This window comes from Filicampus tigris, chromosome 1 (assembly GCF_054856515.1).
Source record: "Filicampus tigris isolate MCC_2025a chromosome 1, RoL_Ftig_1.0, whole genome shotgun sequence".
NCBI classification, from domain to species: domain Eukaryota; kingdom Metazoa; phylum Chordata; class Actinopteri; order Syngnathiformes; family Syngnathidae; genus Filicampus; species Filicampus tigris.
The window spans coordinates 384488-408038 of NC_141217.1; the positions used below are offsets into that span (position 1 = coordinate 384488).

General features: G+C 43.2%; 1 protein-coding gene across 13 annotated transcripts in view; it reads left to right on the forward strand.

The window, feature by feature from the left end:
- itpr3 (inositol 1,4,5-trisphosphate receptor, type 3) overlaps positions 1-23551 on the forward strand; it is a 373289-nt gene that overhangs the window by 119720 nt on the left and 230018 nt on the right. For all 13 annotated transcript variants that reach the window (XR_015088794.1, XM_086046039.1, XM_086046029.1 and 10 more), the window contains 3 exons: positions 7538-7710; positions 7788-7907; positions 9527-9608. Coding sequence is in view for 12 of the 13 variants with exons in the window: in XM_086046039.1 (XP_085902165.1) it covers positions 7538-7710; positions 7788-7907; positions 9527-9608 (375 nt within the window). In the remaining variant the exon portion in view is untranslated. The remainder of the gene's footprint in view (positions 1-7537; positions 7711-7787; positions 7908-9526; positions 9609-23551) is intronic.

The window sequence follows — 23551 nt, forward strand, 5'->3', positions numbered from 1 at the left end:
ACCACGTTAAAGTTTTAGGTTATTTAGAAGGGAATTTGACGAAAAACTGGAGGGTCGACGATAGGTCTCATCAGTTATTTCATATTTAACAAGAATTGCTTCTTTAACCTTAACATAGTCGTCAGAGTCACAAATGTCCATCAAAACGAAGGCACTGCGTGCCTTCCCGGTCAATAGTGGAACTAGGCGGACAGCCCACTCTTCCTCCGGCCACCGACAAACTTGCGCCATCCTCTCAAATGAGACTAAAAATGTTCAATGTCATCTTCTGCGATTAAAACAGGAAGTTTAGGCTCCCTCTGTGGTCTATAGCTGCCACTTCCGCCAGGATCTGGCCTATACTCAACATTACTCACAGTCACATGGAGGCTGTGCGCCAATTAGTCCTCTTGGCATATTTGACTCCAAATGCTCAGACTGCTGTACCTGCTGCTGGATTTTCTGGAACTGCTCCTGCATCGCCTTCCAGCGTTGCTCCTGTAGAGACATTTCTCTATCTAACTTTTTGTCTCTCGCACTCTGGTTTTCAGTCAGTGTTTTCACCAACGCTTCACAACCTCCACTTCATTTGTTGGACCACCATTAATTGCAGCAACACCTTCATCTGGCTCATGTGGCTTCTTATTCTTTCTACTCATGTTGCTCTTGTACTCACTTGTGGCCGGGCAGAACATCTGACACCAAATGTGACACGGACAGGCATGAGCAGTGGATAGTGAGCACAGAGGAGCAGAGGCAAGTTTTCTTCAGGTGGTCAGTTTTATTTTTCCTCTTTATTTTCCAAACAAATAAAAAGTGCAAAGTGCAAAAAGTGTGTTGGAGGATTAAATTGGAGCATGGCTTCTCCAGCAGTCGCTTTAACACTGATGTTATCCGGCGCCTTAAATATGTTAGTCAATTGGGTAAAACTCCAACATGTATAAATCATTAGCTCGTTAACCAAGTTTAAACCCTCCAACATTAAACCATAATCGGAAAATAAATAAGTACTAATAAACTAACGCTTGTATCCCAAACCAAAAAGCTTGTATCCCACACCAAAACCATCTAAATAATGTACCAAATACTAAAATGTAAATAAAGTCCCACTGACCACCCCCACATGTTCCTCCACATGGATAAGTCTGGTCCCCAGGAGAATCTTCTGGCCAGACACTGCCACAGGTGTGCTCGTCACAGGTAGCTGATCATGTACATTTGTCTAAATCCTCCATCTTTTTTTATGATCAGGATCTTGGCTTCCTCTGGTGGTCCATTCAGCTTGATAAATATTTTGCAGTCAGTAGTCCCTTCTTCGCTTCTTCAGATTCTGTGCTTTCCATGCAATTTCAGCAACAGGTTTTGTTAAATGCTCATTGATAAATGTTTGTTCCTCTTAGCTTTCTTCCTTTTTTAAGCAAAGCAATTTTGTGTTTTCTGTTGACAAATCTCAGGATCACACTCGTTTTGGCATTAGACCATCTTTTAGGCAGTAGGTGACAGGTCTCAATGCCTTCACAGTCTATGGAAATGCCTTTGGAGTCCAAGGAGGCAACTATCTGTTGTTCAGTATCACTCACATCCTTTTCCATCTGCTCCCCTCCGCTCGTATTGGGGGCCACGGCACGGGCATCGGACCGAGGCTTGATATTAATCCCAGTGATAATTACATTGTTCATTCTTGTATATTGGTCCAGGTCCGCCACCCTGCTTTCCAGTTGAGAAATGCGCTTGTCTTTTTCCTTGTTCGCTAGCTGCAGTGCTTTCACATCTTCGACTAGCTTCAGAATCCCTTCCTGCTGCTTCTTTACGGCAGAAACCTCTGCGACGAGGGCATCAATCCATTTTTTTCAGTCTTCAACGGCCTCGGTGGCCTGGATTTTCTTCTGCCCCATATTTGACAGCGCAAATCAGCTGTTTGATCTGGAATCAGCCGGTCAAAGTCAGAGCAGTCAGAGCGTGCAGTACGCCCTATTATGCCGTGCTTTGTATATTGCTTATTCTCCCACAATGCAGAAAACATGCATGTTAAGTGGAGAATGACATATGCGAATTGCCGACACATACGAACAGCTGATGTGATAGCCACTTGTTGCTTTGAACTGGTTTTCCGAAAAGTTTTGGCCACTGCGTCTGCTGCTGCTGCCGACGTGGCAGCGTGGTTTGAATATGCCTCCTTCGTTCATTTTAGAATTTTTTTTTTCTTTCATTTTTAGAGATGTGAATATTCATTACATTTTTAGATGTAATGTAGTTTTTATATAAGGATCAGTGAACATATATTTTATCACTCCAACATATGTTTTACTGAGCAAGATTTTATGACTTGACTTACGACTTGCTTGAATGAAGTAATGACTTGACCTCACTAGCTTAAAATTTGGTGGTGGATTAGCTCCGATGGTAAGGGAATATGCCGGTACCGTCACATTTTCCAGTGGAAACTGGAAGGGGGTGGATCCCATAAACGCAGACAAGGAGAAGAAAAAAGTATATTGAACAAAATGTATTTACAGATAAATAAATTTACAGAAAATTAAATTTCACTTCCGGAAAAGTATAACAAAAGTTGCTAGCGTAATCTACCAGTAGAAAAACGATCAACAGAAAGCGCTTGCGGAAAAGCAAGGAGAATAAACAATGCAAAATCACTTGTCAAACGAGGGACAAGGAAACTCCAATTTCAAACAAACAAAACACATCAGAATAATCAAACAAACACTCAACACACAGAAATATTCAAACGATCAGAACAGACTAGAAACAGGATCTATGGTGTCTAGGAAAATTCAGTCTCTTGGAAAAATGAAGGTAAGCACGGTGAATAATCCGACAGTGGGCAGTCGTGGAAGCAGTCCCTTTAAAGTCCCTGATTACTCATTCACAACAGGTGCGGCGTCCCACCGCTGCCTGCAACAGACCAGAATCATGACAGTACCCCTCTCAACGGACGCCCCCTGGCAGTCCACCTGGTTTCAACGGCCAAAGTGCGTGGAAATCCTGGATGAGCGACGGATCGAGGATCCAGGAGCGGGGGACCCACTGCCGTTCCTCTGGTCCATAGCCCTCCCAATTGACCAGATCCTGGAGGCCCCGGCCCCTGTGCTGGGAGTTCACGAACCGTGGTCCGAGCTTGTGAGAGGTGCCAGCCAGGTGCATGTCTCGAGTGGAGAGCCAGACTTTCTGACCGGGCAGATAGAATGGCCGGAACGTCGTTGCCGGTCCGCGATCCGACGGTTGCGGGATGCTGTACGGGAAAGGGCCGCTCTTGTCTCCCTCCAAACTTTGTGCGCACACCGCAAGTGGAGTTGGATCGAATGAAGCTCCACCTGACCTTCTTGGGACGGAAACAAGGGAGGCTGATAACCATATGTGGACATTAATGGGGACCGACCTGTGGGAGACGAGACGAGTGTGTTGTGTGCATATTCCACCCATGGGAGTTGGGTCGCCCATGACTACGATTGATGGAGGCACAAACACCGGAGAGCGGCTTCTAAGTCCTGGTTCAACCATTCCCTCCGTCCATTGGTTTGAGGGTGGTAACCCGAGGACAGGCTCGCTGTGGCCCCCATTAGGCGGCAAAACTTCCTCCAGACCTGAGACACAAACTGGGGACCCCGATCAGAGATCAGATTCAAAGGGATGCCACGTAGTCGGAAGACATGTTTGACAAGTAGCCGCACTGTCTCAAGTGCTGTGGGAAGCTTGGGTAACGCCACAAAATGGGACAACTTTGAAAAACGGTCAACCACAATAAGTAAGACCGAATGTCCCCTAGAAAGGGGTAGGCCAGTGAAGACCAGTGACATGCGGGACTATGGACGAGACGTCACTGGTAAAGGGCGAAGCAATCCAGCAGGTGGTTGGTGAGAGGATTGCCGTCTGCACAGGCCCAGCTGGCATCGACAAAGTCTAAAATGTCTTTCTTGAGCCCCGGCCACCAATATCTCTGGGCAATGAGTGAGTGAGTGCGGTTAATGCCAGTATGGCAGGCAATCTTGGATGCATGCCCCCACCGCAGTACCTCGGTGTGAAGCCTCGCTGGCACGAATAATTCCCCAGCAGAACAGTTCTTAGTCCGATCGTCTTCTTGCGCGTCAATCACTTTTTTCTCGACCTCCTACTGTAGAGCTCCTACAATGCAATGATCTGGAAGAATGGGTTCCATCTTTTTGACATCATCAGTGGGATCATGGAGTCAAGAGAGGGCGTCTGGCTTCTGATTTCTGGAAACCTTGCGGTATGTTAAGATGAAATTTTATCGGGTAAACAAGAGCTCCCACCTGGCCTATCGAGAGTTCAACCTGCTGGCGGTACGGATGTAGTGGAGTGTGGCGGTCGTCCCCTGCCGGTCTCTGCGGCAGCCAGGTGGCTCTCCCACTGGTGCTTGCGGCGTCTATCTCTCATTCGACTGTCCAAACGGATGGCCACATTGATGAGGTCTTCCAGGTTTGTAGAGTTGTTGTGTACCGCTAACTCGCCGTTGACGGATGAATTGAGTCCTCGACGGAATGCACTACATAGTGAACAGTTGTCAAAACCGCTCTCGGCTGCCAGTCGTTGAAAAACGATCAACTAAAAGCAAAAAGCTTGCGAAAAAGCAAGGAGACTAAACAACACAACATCACTTGTCAAACGAGGGACAAGTAAACTCCAACTTCAAACAAACAAAACACGTCAGAATAATCAAACAAACACTCTACACACGGAAAAATTCAAACGATCAGAAATAAGAAACAGAATCTATGGTGTCTAGGAAAATTCAGTGTCTTTGAACAACGGACATTAACCAAGGTGAATAATCCGACAGCGGGCAGTCGTGGAAGCAGTCCTTTTAAAGTCCCTGATTACCCATTCACAACAGGTGTGGCATCAGAAGGCACGCCCTCCAGTCCCACCGCTGCCTGCAAAAGACCAGAATCATGACAGGTACGACCTGGCAGACCCAAACATATTGTGAGTCTTTGCTGGGAACATCTTGCAGAATCCCCTGTCAGAAAGAGTTTCAACTCCCATCTCCGGCAGAACTTTTCCCACGTCCTGGGGAAGGCAAGGGACATTGAGTCCAGTTGGACCATGTTTCATGCCTCCATGTTGAGGCGCCTGATCTGAGCTTAGGTCGTTAGATGGTCGGTGTCTGTCGTGGCAACAATCCCCGAAGCCGCTGGCGAACACCAACGGTAAGACATGCTGTCAAGCTGCATAAATTGGCCTGTCGGACTCCGGCGGCAGCTGACAGATACCGGCTGGCCAAGCAAAAGGTGACTTCGCCGGTCACTGAAGCAACAACTCGGACGTAGGAGGGGTTTGGCGAGGTCATGGAAAATGTCTGGACAGCTTCAAGGAAATTCAACCATCCGGGGTCTCAGGAGGGGCAAGTGCATCATTAACACTGTGTATAGTGGGCATGGGGTGCTGCTGACCTCGACTTGGGACATTGTGAGCCGGTGGGGAAAATACTAAGAAGACCTCCTTAATTTCATCGGCATGCCTTCCATTGAGGAAGCACAGCCTGGAGACTCTGACGTGGGCTCTCCTATCTCTGGGGTTGAGGTAACCCAGGTAAGTTCCTCGGCGGCAAAGCCCCGGGGGAGGATGAGACCCATCCGTAGTTCCTAAAGGCTCTGGATGTTGGGGGGTGTTCTGGTTGACACGCCTCTGCAACATCATATGGACATCAAGAACAGTGCGTCTGGAATGGCAGACCTGGGTGGTGGTCCCCCTTTTTAAAAATAGGGATCGGAGGGTGTGTTCCAATTACAGAGGAATCGCACTCCTCAGCCTCTCTGGTAAAGTTTATTCAGGGGTGCTAGAGAGGAGGGTCCGTCTGGGGGTCTAATCTCGGATTCAGGAGGAGCAATGTGTTTTTTCTCCCGGCCGTGGAACAGTGGCCCAGCTCATGGGATTTACCCCAACCAGTCTACAAGTGTTTTGTGGACTTGGAGAAGGCGTTCGACTGTGTCCCTCGTGGAGTTCTGTGGAGTGTGCTTTGGGAGTATGTGGTCCCGTGCCCCCTGATATGGGCTGTTCTGTCCCTGTACCATCAATGTTTGGTCTGCACTGGCAATGCGTCAGATTCCTTTCCAGTGAGGGTGGGACTCCACCAAGGATGCCCTTTTTCACCGATTCTTTTTATAACTTTTATGGACATAATTTCTAGGCGCAGCCGAGGTGTTGAGGGGGTCCAGTTTGGTGGCTTCAGTATTGCATCTCTGCTTTTTGCAGATTATGTGATACTGTTGGCTTCCTCATGCCATGATCTCCAACTCTCTCTTGAGCGTTGCGCAGCCGAGTGCGAAGCGGTTGGGTTGAAAATCAAACACTCCAAATCTGAGACCATGGTCCTCAGTTGGAAAAGGGTGGATTACCCTCTCTAGGTCAGGAATGAGATCCTGCCCAAAGTGGAGGAGTTCAAGTATCTTGGGGTCTTGTTCAAGAGTGATGATAGGTTGGAGCATGGGATCAACAGGTGGATTGGTGCAGCGCTTGTGTTATGCGGACTCTGTATCAGTCTGTCATGGTGGAGTAGAAGCTGAGCTGATTTACCGGTCAATCTATACTTCTACTCTCACCTATGGTAACAAGTTGTGGGTCGTGACTGAAAAAATAAGATCCTGGATACAAGAGGCTGAAATGAGTTTCCTCCACAGAGTGTTCAGGCTTTCTCTTAGAGATAAGGTGAGAAGCTCGGTCCCCCGGCAGTAACTCAGAGTTGAGACGCTGCTCCTCCACGTTGAGAGGAACCAGTTAAGGTGGCTCAGGCATCTGATTAGGATGCCTCCTGGACGTGAGTGAAAGTGAAAGGTATCTAATTGAAGCTGGATAATTGGACCATTCTTTCCATGTGTGTTTATGTTACTCACCAACGGATGATACAGTTATTTGTTTATTTCCAAACTTAGCTTGTAGCAGACCTGAGTGACGTTATGCATGCTCTGATTATGATATCGCTGAGCAACTGGTAAAAGGAGACTTTGAATCGCTCCTCTTTCATCTATAACCACTTCAAACAACAAAGCACATTTAGGAATAGAGAAAAATATTTTTTTACTTTATGTTTCTGAGCTCATATCATGCAATACCCAATATTCCCCACTACTGTTATTCTAGTTTTATTTGTATCCAATGCTGTTCCTTACATTTCACTACAGCACTGCAGCACCGTCACTTACTTAGAGTATTTTTCCTCTGTACTATGTACAGGCCAAAATGAGTGTTCCTCATACTTTTTATGTAGATGTATGTTGGTGTGTATATACATGTGTATATACACATGTTACTGCTTATATTTACATAGGTTTGATCCCGAATGTTTGCTGTCAATGTTATACATTAATGGCTACATTATGCCGCCGTCCCTGTGTGACCTATATCTTTGCTGCTGTAACAATGAAAATTTCCCCACTGTGGGATCAATAAAGGCATTCTTATCTTATCTTATTGTTTTATCTATTTGTTAATGTGATCTGTAAAATACTTTGTTACAGCTGCAGCTGTTGTGAAAGTCCTATACAAGTAAAGTTGAGTTGAGTTGAATTGCATTGTTTTTTTTCAGGAGCACATTGCCAAACAGTTCGGCCTGATGCAGGGTCAGATTGGCTATGACATCCTGGCAGAGGACACCATCACCGCGCTACTGCACAACAATCGCAAGCTACTGGAGAAGCACATCACCAAGACCGAGGTGGAGACCTTCGTCTGCTTAGTCCGCAAGAACCGCGAGCCCCGGTAGGTATTTCATGGTGGCGTGTTGTTGTGGAACGTTAGTGAGAGAGAGAGCACGACTGCACTTACTCTCTCTTCAGGTTTCTGGACTACCTGTCTGACCTGTGTGTCTCCAACAACGTGGCCATCCCTGTCACTCAGGAACTCATCTGCAAGTGTGTGCTTGAGCCCACAAACCAGGACATCCTCATCAAGACTGAGTGAGTGTGGTGGGATGTAGGGAATATTGCATGAGAAAGACAGTTCTTGCCTTCATTTCTACAAACGTAAAATTGGGTGCATGCCTACTGATGGTATGGTAACAAGTTGTGGGTCCTAACCGAAAAAATAAGATCCTGGATACAAGAGGCTGAAATGAGTTTCCTCCACGGAGTGAATAATCACTGCATTTGGTAATTATAATTATGTTAACCCATTAAGGCCTAAAGCACCTGGCGAAAAATCTCTCAAAACCTATATACCAAAACTATAGAATCACGCTATAACACCCGAAGTTTTCTCGCAAATTGAACACCAACAAAATAATTGCTATCTCAGCATCTGTAGCATAATTCCAAAATAATTTGAGAGTTTAGACATATGGCTTTCACAAAGGCCTTAATTAAAAAAAATCGAGCTATAATTACTATCCTCTGTTCTGTGACAAAGCCGTCGATATCGTCATTGTCTACAAACATATATCTTATAAAAAATAAAATGACATACGCGTTCCCAGTTGTAACGGTAGAAAGACGCAACAGTACTCTATAGTGGTAGAAATGCAGTTATGCGCTCCCAGCCTAAATGCGTTAAAGGAGTGATATTTCCTCCATGATCTGCTTAGGAAACTGTTTGTGCGGACAATTAACAAAGGTGTTCAATATTTACGAAGGCAAATCCTTATGTGTGTGTTCAACACAGACATCTACAGAGTCAAGGACTCTGATTGTGACGTGAAACATCTTACACAGCTAATTGGACAAAATACATTGAGTGTTAATCCTGTCGAACTAAAACTTTGTGGTTGTTTTCAGAACAATGTCTTGATGTGTACTCCAAAGCATTTTGAGGTAAAACAGTAGCGGACACCATACATGACTAAAAAATACGGTTGGCTAAGAAAGCCCTTTCCCGTAACCGCACACTGGATATTGAGCTCAGAAATGCAGCAGATGTCCATTTATAGACAAGCAGGCGGATATATGTTCAATAGGAAGTTTAATCCTCTTCACCATATACAGCACATACGTGTCTCCAGAAAGAGTTTGTGGTTTTCTGAATATTAGGAACGATACAGCTTGCAAGTTACATGGACTACGCAGCACAGCGGCTACAACGTGAACAAAGTGGAGCTGAGTCTAAAAATAGAAACAATTAGCACGCTTGTGCATCACTCTTAATAGCAAACGGAGTAAACAACCGTTCGTCAAAACATGGCATAAACTTAAGATCACATACTGTAACTAGTGTGCACTCAAATTATTTGATAAGGGGCACTCACTTCAGATTCACGCACATATCTCCTGGGCATAACCAGCCACTTGCACACGGAGAGACCTATTGCAAAAGAAAAAGAGAGGAACGTAACAGCGCGAAGGTGGGAGTGGGACATGCGAACAACAAGTGATCAAATTGGCTTCCCGACTAATAGCATTGTCTATTCAGAGCCCCACAACAACAGCCCCTTTGTAACAATGCCAAAAAATTAACTTAAAAAAGTTTGTAATGTGTTATTTGCTTACAATTTCAGACTCAAGTTTCTTGTTTTTCTACAGTAAATAGAGTAACACAATTTCCACAAACACATTCTAAAATTCTTGTTGACTTTGTTTGATTGTAGGCGGCGGGTGCCCAAAGAGGTGGCCCCTATTGAAAACACCACACAGTATATGGGGATGGATGACTACGCAGATGAAGATGAGGTAATAAGCAAAGCTGGGCACTTGACACTTTCTTGCCGGTCGGTCCTCCATCCGCGACCTGGATACCCCTCCGGCCTAGTCCCTCCGTCCTTATTAAAAAAAAAAAAAAATAGCGGCCTCCGACCCTGTCCTTTTAAAGCGATTCAGTCTTTATGTCCTCCGACACCCACCAAGAAAAAAAAAAAGCGTCCGTGCATGACGCGCCGTGGGAGAGGTGCTAACAGCAGAGGTTTATTTAAAGCTCAAATGATGGCTAATTTACCATTCAAACCTGGTGTGGACATGCTTGAAACCTTTTTTGTTTTTTTTTTTGCCAGCCGTCATCTGCTACCAAGCAAAACCTCTCCCTCTCCTATATGCGCGAATGAAGCGGCTGCGGCATTCAGATTTTAAATTTCCCGTGGTCAAACGCCAGCACTCCTTCTTCTTTGTCTCATTCTTCATCTCCTTCCTTTTCTTCCTTCCGTGCAGACCGAATGTGCGCAGTGCACAGCATTCCTGCCGGGGCTCCAAATGCAAGTGTAACATGATTTAGTTGCCAATTGATATTTTCATTTTTGTATATTAATTTTGGGATAGCATGTATTATTTTTTATTTATTTTTTTTCTAACATGCTGCAATATTGTATTGTGAGTATATATTTATTTTTATCCTGCTTAAGTATTTGTTCCTGTCCTGCCGCATCGGTTGTTTTAGTAGGGAAAACGCCAGAAGAAGTGCATGAACTTGACCTTGAATTGTAACCCACCATACCACGGTCTCTGGAAAAGATAGAACGACTTTTGAGGGTTACAAACAAGTAAGTACGCGCAGTTGGGTAACGAGTGGCCCGAGTTTGCCCATTTCAGGCTTCTTTATACTCGCGCACAATCCACACGCGTTATTTTGAAAATGTGTTACAGTTTAATTCCAAGTCAGGGGTTGTCGCTACGGCTACTGACAAAGACACCTAAGGGTGGAATTTTCTCTGCCTTTTCGGGTCGGCGTTTTTACTTTTGAGCAACGAACAAAAATACAGCGACAACAATGGATCTCTTGCCTGTGACAACAAAGGGACCTCGATGGCTAGACAATATATTTAATTGTATTGCGAAAACGATCTGGAAGGTGGTGTCGAAGGTGGTATGTGCGTATGTAGAGTATTTACACACACATATGTGACATAACACCCACGCCGCTGCCAAACTAGTTTGCTTCGCAGCAGCAACAAGCTGCGTGGTGGATCCTCTCCTCCGTGGCAACAAATGAATTGCCGGGCCGAGTCGGGGGAAACCGCACGTCATCGCAACATGTGACATAATGGACCGATCAAGAGAGAGAATGCGCACGGCGTTGTATACACAGCAGGAACTTCTGACGGGTGCGCTGCATGTGTTGCAGACCTCTCGCCAACATGTCTCACAGCACAATGCGTTGGTCAGGTTATGCAATGCGGCAGTTGTTGCCCGCACCGACGCGTGAGTATAAACGAAGCCTAAAGAAACCTTTCGCCGAGTAGGTTGAGATGAACTTGGGTCGTCTCGTGACCACGTCACACACATGTGGGCCGGACTAAAATCCACCGCCGCCCTTGCTTAGTATGCCCCTTGTTTTCAAACGTGTCACCCGCCATCCTCCGCCCCAAAAATGGCCGTTCGTCCGCGATGGAGGGACAGACCGTTCCGCCCCAGGATGGACTGCCCAGCTCTGGTAATAAGTCTTCCAAAACAAATTTGTTTCCTTTTGTTCAGCTCCGCTTGCAAATTGTTTCGCCCTGTATCAAACTTTAGGAATACTATTCAATCACTGAACTAATTTAATACAAGACAAAATGTTTTCTTTTTCATTTAAAATAGTTCTCAGGCATCTATTGCATGCTTTCATCAAACTACCCCAAGGGCATCAATAATTATAAGACACATTGGAATTGCAACTCATTACGTGTCTTGTTTAATTGTGCCTGTTTTAACCCATTACAGCCTAAAGTGCCGCAAAACTTCCCTCTAAAACCTAAGGGCGACTTTAGAATCACCCTCTAAAACTTTAATTTTTCAAGGAAATTCAACACCTACGAATTAATTGAGATCTCAGGCACTGTAGCAGATAGAAACATAATTCCCAAATAATTTGAGAGCTTATACTTTTAGTTTTCACACAGGCCTCAGTTTACTATTCACTGTTTCAAATATGTAAAAATAGTGTCAGTCCGCGGCTCACAAGACGCGTGCGGCTCTTTGGCCGTTTCCATGCTGCTCCTGAAGCCCATTTTCAACAATGTGTTTAGCTGGGCGCAGCACACCGTCAACCCCACATTCATTGTGTATGTGGTGAGGGGTGGGGAGCACGGAATGGTGCTAAAGGTTCCTTGCTACCGTCCTGGTTTTTGTTTCTCTGCAAAATAATTAGCAGTTCTTCTTAAAATGTAAAATATAATGTCAGTGTGGCATTTAAGGGTTTCACTTCCGGTTTTGTGTTACACGGCCATTCACGAATACAGGCACTTGATTGGCTGCATAAACCATGTGATAATGTGACACTTGTGAAGCAAAAAGCACTAATGATTGGCTGACTGACGCACGCAACATTTCTCCCGCGAGCTATGTAAACAAAAGCCAGCCGTGTAGCTCGGACAAAAGCCAGCCGTGTACGCTCGGAGTCTTCTCATTAAAAAAAAAAAGAAAAAAGAAAGAAACTCATGTGTTTGCTCTCATGTGTTTATATTTGTTTGTTGTCTACACTGTTTGTGACACTCTCAGTACTACACTTGACATCTCCCTTGTTTCTTTTTTTTTTTTTTTTTGCATAGTAACTCTGTACAAACAACTGGCTTGCATTCACATAACAATTCTGTAAAAGTAAGCATGTTACTGCAGCAACAAAACAAGTATTAAACAATACCAACATATCACATTACTCATTACAGTGAGTATCTTTTAGGAGTTTTGATCACTCTGCCATAGCGAAATGTTCTAGCCACATGATCCTTTTCAGCTGGTATTAGTGTCTGAGTAACAACTTGCGGTGGTGGTAGTGCTGCCACTACTGGAGCTGAATGGCCGTCCTCAGTAGCAGGTGGTTCCAAGTCCACTCTTTCATTTTCGCAAACATCCTCCTTGCACTTAAGGAAATTTCTCCTGTTTCTTCTCAAAACATTGCCTTGAGGTGTGCGTATAATGTAGGAGCGGGGCAGACTGTGGTTACTTTGAACAACTGCTGGTTGCCACTTACTGCCCACTTTGACTCAGACGGATTCTCCCTTTTCCAGTCCAGGAAGGTCCTTTGCTCCTCGGTCATAATAATGCTTTTGTTGTTGCTGCCTTTTCTTCAGCTGCTCGTGAACACCTTCATGCAGCTCCGGTTTCAACAGAGTAGCACTCTTTGGAAGTTTGGTTTTCAGCCGTCTACTCATTAACAGCTGTGCAGGTGACAGTTTCACTCCATCAATCGGTGTGTTTCTGTATTCAAGCAGTGCAACATATGGGTCACCCTGCCTTTCTCTTGATTTCTTGAGGAGTTTTTTCACCGACTGAATAGCTCTTTCACTTTGTCCATTAGATTGTGGGAACCCAGGGCTCGAAGTGACATGCTAAAACGCCCAAGCTTTTGCAAACTGGGGACCATTGTCAGACATGACTATGTCTGGGATTCCATGTCGAGCAAATATTGACTTCGGGGCAGTTATCACATGTTTGCTTGTTTTCTGTGGAAGTCCAGCTATTTCTGGATATTTCGAGTGATAATCCACACATAGCAGATATTCATCCTGGTCGAAATGGAACGAGTCAAGTCCATCTTTTGCCCAAGCTCTGTCTGTTATTTCATGACACATAAGTGGTTCTTCCACATTGTTGCGTTTGAACATGTTGCAAATGGAACATTTCATTACAATATCCTCTATTTGCTTTGACATACCTGGCCAAAATAGAACGTCCCTCGCTCTTTCTCTGCATTTAACAATGCCTAGATGGCTTCATGTACCTTCTTTAACATCTCAGCTCTCCTGGTGGAAGGAACAATTAACTTTGCATTCTTGAACAATAGTCCTTCTGACAGGAATTTCTTCTTTGAAAGTGAAGTAGTTTCTTAATTCCGGGGAAACCTTTTTCATGTGTTCGGGCCACCCTGACAGGACTGCATTTTTCACTTGCTGTAGTTCATCGTCGTTGTCTGCTGTTGCCTTTTGGAACCGTGTCAGTTTCTCTTCCGAGATTGGGAGGTTGACTGAGAGAACGTTAATTTCTAGTTCCTCCTCCAACTGTTCTGTTTGCTCATTTAGAAATGCTCTGCTGAGCGTGTCGGCAATGTACAAGTCTTTTCCGGTGGTACTGTCGGATCAATCTTGATATTATGCTGTCCAATGTACTCATCATAATGCTGTGAATAAATATTTGTATTCAATGAAGATATTAGTGTCACTGACCTTTTCTGCATTGTAAAGTCTCTTGAGCAGTCCCATTTTTGCACAATAATCTCACCCCAGTATAGCTGGTAGGTTTGACTCAATAATTTGAATTTCCAGTTTGATGAACTTTTGTCTTGTACTCACAATTCAGTATAGCCATGCCTAATGGCTCCATCTTGTGGCGAGAATATGTCACTAATTTGAAGCTGGATTTCTTAATTGCATGTTCTGAAGACACTTGATTGAAAGCTGATAGTGGTAACACATTGCAATCAGCACCAGTATCAAGCCTGAAGACAATCTTTTGGCCATTAATTTTCAGCACTTCTTTCCAATTTTTGTCATCTTTGTTTGAGTGCCTCCTGTCATGACACATTCTTTTTTACTTTATTGCTCCAATGAACAGTTCATCTTCTTCCTGTTCTATCTCATTTACTTTTCTGTCCGTCTTTTTATGATGGTCTCTGGGTTTTCTTGACTTGCACACACAAGTGTAGTGGTTTTTAAGTGAACACAGTTTACATGTATGTCCATAAGCAGGGCACTTGCCGTATTCATGTTTATTTCCACATTTGCCACCTTATTTTTCATCATTATCCTTGGGTCTTCTCGGCTGCTTATTTTTAGCAACTTTATTCACTGCGATGTCACTTTCTTCATTAAGTGCTTTCATGTGACTTTGTGTGGCTTCGTTGGTTCCACATATGTCATTTGCTCTGGTTAGGCTGAGGTCTGGCTCCCTGAGTAGTCTAGCTCTGACTTGTGCATTATCCACTCCGCATACAATACGATCTCTGATAAGGGAGTCAGTGAGCTGTCCAAACTCACAATCCTTCGCCTTATTTTTGAGATCGGTCACATAGGCATCAATGTTTTCATCTTTACCTTGAGCCCTTGTGAAGAACACGTGTCTTATATATGTAACGTTCCTTCGCAGTTCACAGTCTGCACAAAATTTTTCTTTAAGCAAACTCAAGTCGTCCACTTCCTCTTCATCAAAGACCATTGTATTAAATACCTTTATAGCATCGTCTCCGGCCACATGTAGGAAAGTTGCACACTGAACCTTTTGAGACTTCTCGGAAATGCCGCTAGCAATCAGGTAGAGCTCAAACTTTTGGATCCAGGACTTCCAGTTTTCCGCCAGATTTCCTTCGAGGCATAATTGAAGACTACCAAACAACAACCTACAGTTGCATTATCAACTTGTGAGGCTGAGTACATGGCTTTGGGTGCGACCATGCAAGAGTGCCTATACTTGAAGCAGCTACTGTATTGTTTTGATGGACATACCTATAAGTGTGTTGTATATGAGGACAACCAGGATATGATTGCTTTGGCTAAAAACCCTGTACATAGACAGTGCTGCAGTCATGTGGGCATTAAATACCATTTTGAATACTGTCCAAGTATTGAAATGTTTGCAGATGTATTAACAAAGCCAGCAACCAAAATGAAATTGATGAAGTTTGAAACATTTATGTTTGGTGTATGAACGTGACTGTATGCAACCAAATCGTTTTTTATATAGACTTTTCCAAATGTGAGCAAGTGGGGGTTTGAGTGATTTGCTCTCATTATGTGTTTATATTTGTTTTTCCCCTTATGACTTGTTTGTTGTTATGGCAACCTGATGACGTGACCTTTTCAGTCAAGTGACCTAATCAAATGGAATGAATCACACATGTAGAAATAAAAACCTGTGTACCCGTGAAAGCGGTTGTTCACGCAAAGAGAAGCATCTTGTGTTTTATTTTCACGTTGAACGTTGTGCTAAAAGACTCTGCTAACACAGAGTATTCCTGTGTTTCTGACTTGATAAGCAAAGGAATGACTGGCAGAAGGCAGTATGTAACACTAAATATTTCCCCACTGTGGGATCAATAAAGGCCTTCTTATCTCCTACCTCTTATCTTATCACATTTGAAATGTTATAAAAAAGAAATGTGATACTGTCAAATTAGTGACCAGACCCTATACTGTGAACTGTCCAGCAATACATTTAGCTTTTGACATCGTTTGTCTGATCAAAATGTAGTTTTAGCCCACGATAGGAAAACATTTCACCCACCGCAAATTAAGTTGCTGACCCGTTTTACACAAACTGAGCAAGTGCAGTGTGTGTGAGGACTAGTTTGAACTTAGTGATCGAACATATTACATTTAGCAATCAAGGTACCAAGTGCGTACATAACACATAATGTACATAATTGTCATAACAATTGACGCGATTGACTTGAAAAGTTGAGTAGTGTTGGCCTACCAAATACGTAATGGCAAGCCATTCTGCCTGGGTACCATTAGTACCTTTCAAGGCATCAAATCTTCTGTGGCACTTGAGTTCCTTTCATTCTAACATCAACCATATCAACTTCTCAAACACACAATGTTCACTTAAATGTCAGGCTGAAAAGTAGACATAGTTGTTCCCAAGATTCATGAAGCACTCGTATCAACTAGCTTAGAACATTTCACAGTCTAAAAAGGTATACAATGAAAGGGAAAACATGTCAGGCCCTTCCCTCAAACTGCTACTGTCCAATCCTACTTTAGCAACGGTAACTGACACACAATGACTGAGATCTAGCCACATTTGATGTAGCATTCAAGACAACTCAAAGAACAGGCTGTGAATTGTAGAAAATCAATTGAACAATTAACAGCGTTACAGTCGGAAATTACAGGTTGGAAATTAGTTGCCAACTGTTTCGTATTGTTCGTATTGTGTTCCTGAAATCTCTGGACGCTACCTTTTTACGGCCGGAGCATGGTGTTCCGGATATTTAAAAAAAAAAAAAAAAAAAAAAAAGGAAATAAAAAAAAAGCATTGGTCACATTGCCCAAAACAGTTGTAATCAGCAAAAATACTCAGTAGATAATTGCAATTAATAATTGCTATTTGACAACACGCCACATCCTCCAACTGGTGGCTCCGGTGACATAAGCATTATGTGGAATGTGCATTGTTGGAATGCCACTGCAAAATAGTTTATAACTGTAAAGTGTTGCAGCACATGTGTTTCGCACTCACATGCTTTGAGCTAGCATCGATGAAAAAGCCACAATATATCGCATAGTGAAGGAAATTACTCTGAAAATAGACTTACTTGGACAGGGATACTTGCTGTTCCAGAGAGAGTTGGTATCGATACCAGGGTAAATGAAAGATGTCTAATGCTAATCCGCGTTTGTTTTGTCCCAAATTGCTGAAACAGCTGTACCTAAAATGCTTGCCACAAACTAACACACATTTTGGGAGTTGTTTGGGCATATTTGATGCATAAATAAACTACAATCACAAGCCTTACTGTGGCTCAGATGTAGGGAGAAGAAAAATGTTGTCCTTTCTACACGCTGGTACAGAGCAGCTCCTATAGGTTTTTCTGGCTTCCATGTTGTCATGTACGGAAGCGTGGTGCTGCCAATGTGGAGTAAAATATTTTGACAAATACGTTCAAACATACTCGCAAATACGTTTGAATATACTTATAGACTAACTGCTACAAATGTAGCATTTTCCTGATACTCCCATGGGGTATGGACTTGCGCATGCGCAACCCTGTGGCAGTATGGGAAACAATGCAGAACAGAAAACGGACCAATTCTTTCATAGTTAAGTAAACATTGTTCATACGTAGTTTTTCTGGTTTTATCATTGTCTGCAATGCATTTTTTTCACTCTGCATTGTTTCCCTGAATGCCACGTGGTATTTATTTACGCACACACATTGCGGAAAGAAAAAAACGAACGTAAATCATGCACTTACAAATTATTATTATTTTTTTTAATTTAACAGTTTACCTACTTAATTTTTCGAATGGATTAGTAAAATGTGGGCCAAATCCTAAAAACAATATGTAACTTTTTTGTACTCAAGCAAGCCCATGATTCACAAGTCAGTACCACGTGACATTATGGGAAAAATGCCACGCGGGTATAATATAATATAATATAATATAATATATCTGTGTCAAGATTTCTGCAACTCGTCGTAGTCCTGGGCTCCTCAGAGCTGCAGATACGGCACCCCGCTGTTCTAGATCGCGAGCCATCATGTCCAAAGAGTTGTTCTAGCGCATGATTACGTCCATAATTAGTTTGTGTGCGGGCAGCTCGAGCTGTCTTTATTTAGACGTCAAAATTGCTGCTGCTGTTGAGCATCAGTGAAAAAAAGAAACTATACGCTTGACACGTCTAAACAAACATGATACGCGGCCAACTTTGGACCAGCTGCACTAGTGTTGCGATCATTGCCTGCACGATAAGCACTTAATATGTGGCTCAAAGCCAGCCTCACGTATCGCCACATCCATGTTGCGAGGGTTCTCTGTCACAACAGCGACTCCGTGATTTGGCCTCAGAAGTTCCCATTCGGTGACAGCTCCTTTTAGGCCATCTGCTATATTCACCCGGACTCCAAAACACCGTCAAAAGAAAATAGATCTCGTGCTGTGCAGGGACGAGAAATCTTGTGGCGTTCTAATCACGAGATCTCGTCCCATCCCTAATAATAAAACCATAAAATTACGAATAAACAATGTTTACTTACTGAATTTTTGAACACATTGGTTTTGGTATAATAATAAAAGATTTACGTTTGTTTTTCCCCCATAGTCCTGCTGCACATGCACATTTGTTTGTCGGTGAGGGCAGAGTTCGCAGTAATTAGCAACGTATAAAAATGAAAAAGATGGTGATTGTGACGTATACAATGATCTGGTAAAACAGCCCATTTGACAGTGCTTGAGCTATGTTGATACAAACAAGCTGCCATAGGCAAGTAAAACATGGGTCATTTTTCTCACAACTTTGGGGACTTAGTCGGGCTGAGGGAATGCATTTTTGTTACTAACCTCAAGGTAAGGTTGTCAAAGTTAAAGCATTAACTATAGAGATTAATTTAAATTTCATAACGCACTAAATTTTTTTTTAAAAAACTCAGTTAAGTCAGTTGTATTTACTTCCTGTAGCAGCTGACCTCTGCTCACTGTGCAGCCAAACTTAGAGGAGAGTTACTGTTGCAAAGACTGACTTTTACCTAGTTTTACTTTAAAAAGTTGCTTTTTTCAACTGTTGTATTTTACAGGAAAATAATCGTGTTCAAGGATCAAAGAAAGCTATTAGAAAAGTCTTTGAATCGAAATATACTTTATTTTTTGTTAACATGAATTCCAAGATTTAACTCAAGTAAATATCGGTTTCAAGCTTCGTAAACAATTGTATTTGGAAAATACGATTCTGAACAATTGTGGAAAATGTTGCGATTTATTAGGTAACAAATTTAATCGCTTGACAGCACTAATATATAATGTATATATAGTGGGTACAGAAAGTATTCAGACCCCTTGAAATTTTTCACTTTCTGTGACAGCCATTTGCCAAAATCATCCATCCATTATCTTTACCGCTTATCCACACAAGGGTCGCGGGCATGCTGGAGCCTATCCCAGCTGTCTTCGGGCAGTAGGCGGGGGACACCCCGAATTGGTTGCCGGCCAATTGCAGGGCACACAGAGACAAACAAACAACCGCACTCACAATCACACCTAGGGGCAATTTAGAGTGTCCAATCAACTTACCATGCATGTTTTTGGAATGTGGGAGGAAACCAGAGTACCCGGAGAAAACCCATGAAGGTACGGGGAGAACGTGCAAACTCCACACAGGGAGGCCGGAGCCAGGATCGAACCCACGACCTCTGCACTGTGAGGCGGACGTGCTAACCAGTCGGCCACCGTGTCGCCCATGCCAAAATCAATAAAGTTAATTTTATTTCTCATTATTGTACACTCATTGTTGACCTTCACTCAATAAATATGACATATATTAAGCTTTCAATACTTTTATTTTACCAACTGCACAAACACCTGTTTGCCTTCCACCCTGACCAACTATGTCCTCTCGCCCACACTGCGCATGCCCAGACCTCGATCAGTTTGACAGTGGGGGGCTGTAATACATTGAAATAATGCAATAAAGTATTTCAAACAGAAACATAATGTTAACAATCTCACTGTTCTTTTTTTAAATTTAAAAAAAAATGTATCTAAACAAACAGTATGTTTAAGTAAAGTGCGTACAACACCAACAACACATGAATTCCAATATGCAAATTACCCCTCAGTTTTTTTTGGTTTTTTTTTCTTTTTTTAGAGGGAAAGACATTCAAATTGAACTCCACAGTCCTTCACCAAGTGCTTTCAAGAGCACTATATGTGACGCTTCTTTTTTGTTAAACATTCCGCAATTCGAGCCTTTGTCACTGACCAGAGAACTCCTTTAATTTGCTTATTGTGAAGGAGTTCCTTGATCCCACTGATGTCCAATTGCAGCCTTTTTTTCTGTGACCTGTTTTGTTGATTTAAGGGCATCATACAAAGAGTGATTGTCTGTCACACAGACCAACCCTTGAGCATTAAGTTCAGTAGTCCCAGTGGTGAGCTCAGAAAAATGAGTGGTCAGGAAGACAACATTGTCTATACCAGGGGTGCCCATTGCGTCGATCGCGATCGACCGGTCGATCGCAAAGGCATTGTGGGTAGATCACCAGCCTATCATCCGTCCTCACTATTGTATTGCTACGTTCACACCAACTACGTTGGGAACGTCTCTGGCAGTGCGTTTCAATTGGAGTCAATGTAGTTTGTGCGGGCGGGCGCGGTTGCGTATGATGCATTTGGAGCAGTGGGACGCAGAGCAAAGCACCGGAAATCCGCCCATTTGCTCACTCGGGGCGTATAAAACGAGTCAGCTTGCCATTCCGCCTCGCGGCAGCCAATATTCGTCGGTCACAGCCCCACAGCGTCATGTTTAACAGTTCTTGAACTTTACCACGATAGCAATATTGATAGCATTAGCATAGTGTGCAAAAAAGTTGACTTGTTTTATACGCGCCGAATGGAGCAAATGGGCGGATTGTTGTTACTGCAAATCTGCTTGAGGCTGGCTATCGGCTGCTACTATCCGGACAATGCGTCCCTGGCTGATTCCATTCAGTGCAAGTCATCAGAGTAAGGTAATTACAAAACATTTATGTTGTTGTAGTGTGATCTATATAGGTTGATGCAGTCATTTAAGGTACACCAGCATATACGGTACATATAAAAATAATTCTCAATATAAAGTACCGTATTTTCCGGGCTATAAACCGCACCGTTATATAAGCTGAACCCACTCTATTTTTTAGAACATTTTGAAAAAAAAAAAAAAGATGTAAATAATCTGCACCTTTATATAAACCACACCTATCTATGTTGAAAACTTTACTACAGTTACTGCATTTACAGATCGATTATCAACCGTCAATGTACATGCGTGTACCTGAGCAGATTATTTCCTAACAGTGCCTTTTAACACTGCAGCAACGTTGCTGATTAAAACGGAAAAGAACCAAGAGAAAATAAACAGTACTTATCTTCATTTCACTGCCGACTGCCGCTCCAGTTTGTCAGCTAATGTCCACCAGACTCCACCATCTATTGTTCTACTACATTCTACATATGCACCTGTCTTGTTTTATGTTAATAAAGTCAGCCAATCTAACACACGAGGTGCTAAATCAACAATAGCATTTCACATCGAAACAACAGAACAGACGTAACATCAGCCAATCGCATTCATGTGCACTTCAGGGACCACTAGGAAAACATTAAATCAAAGCATTACAGCACCTAATGCAATAACCTAGTCTATGGCACCCTCGCCTGTTGAACTCCTCCACCTGCAGTCACATCCAGTTAAGAGGAAATGTATTGTATTGAATGGTACTGTCATTCCGGTTAGAGCGCCCCGAGCGGTGGAAAAAAAAATCCACAGAATAGCCGCACCGGATTATAAACCGCAAGGCTCAAAATCTAGGAAACAAGTTGCGGTTTATAGTCTGGAAAATACAGTATTTATAAATAATGTGTTTTGCATTTTTAGTGGGCGATAGATCTTTTGACTCGACCATGTCATAAGTAGCTCTCAGGCTGAAAAATTGTGGGCACCCCTGGTCTGTCCCGTCTCACCTGCAAGAATGCTCCTGAATACCTGTCTGATCCCCTTGGATTGCCAACTAAGAGGACAAAACTTTCCTGTATCTCCCATAAGGATGATCAACGTACCACCTTGTGTACCTCCATATAGGTTTCCTAGCGAAGCATCACTGAAAACAGTCAACTTCAAACCACCATTATTACCCAAATGTTGAAACTTCAATGTCACCCTTTCAGCTTTAAGATTACAAATTAATTTATTTGGAGTATGAATAGTTTGCACATTGGCATTTTTCAGACTAGATGCCAAATAGTCAAACATTACAACAGGTCTCGTCTGTTTTGCAACCCACAAAATCTGCCCTATTTTAAATCTAAGTTGCTCTCTTTCTTTATCATTTAGAGGAGAATACCTTTGAATACCTTTGTCCAGCACGTGCTGGTTGCATGTGAATAGGTTGCAAGTTTTCAATAAAGACATGCTGATGCATCTGTATCACACCATTAACAGAAAAAATATCCATTCCAACATAACGAAAATTGTCATGTCCCTCCCTTCCCATGTGAAACGCTAACGTCAGTTGAGGAATCACATCAGCAGAAAAGTTTGATGAACCTGCCCAAAGAAAATCATCTACATGACATGCAAGCACACCTGCAATTTTGCCCTTGTCATCTAACCAATGGAAGACTGCATGATCTACTTTTGACACCACCTGTGCCCTGCATTGTTTCTCTGACTCAGCAAGACCATTTCAGTTTCCATAGAATCCCATTTTTGCCCGTTTCTGGTGGTGGGTGGATGGACATAAACGTCCCTTGATAACCAGAGCTGGGAACTTGACCATTTTTTGCCGGTCCGGCCGCGACCCTCCACCCTTGACCTGGGTACCCTTCCGGCCGCGACCCTTCGACCATATTCATAAACATTGTCAGCCCCCGGCCCTTTCCGCCCCCCGACCCCAAAAAAAAAAAAAAAAAAGCGTACGTGATTGACGTCGCTGCAGGAGAGACGCTAACGGCAGAGGCTTTTTAAACAATCATTAGCTGGCTAATTTACTATTCGAACCCGCTGTGGACACGCTTCAAATGTGCCAGTAGTACTTACCCAACTGCGTGCTTACTTGCATTGCCAGCCCCGGAGTTGGATTTGTCGTATTGTATGATTATCTGGGTCCGACAGACCGCCAGAAGTCGCAGTCAAGTTACTTATTTTGCACACTTCCCCTCTTTCCTGGCCTTCAAAATAAAAGCGTACCAGCAATCCACTATACACTGCAGGTTTGCTATGGCGTATTTCCGGAAGTAGGGAACGCCAGAAAAAGTGCATGAACTCCACTTTGATGTGCTAGCGTCTGAATATAGTCGTGGACACAAATTATTTTGAAACAAGTCGGGGGGCGTCGCTTCAAAAAGACAGCGACAACAATGCATATCGTGCCTGCTACAACTATAAAGGGACCGAGATGAATACCACAATCCCTATAACAGCAGTTGTTGCTCGCGCAGACGCGGGAATAGAAAGAAGCCTAAAAAGAAGCCTTTCACCGAGTAGGCTGAGATTATTTTTGGCCGCCTCGCGAG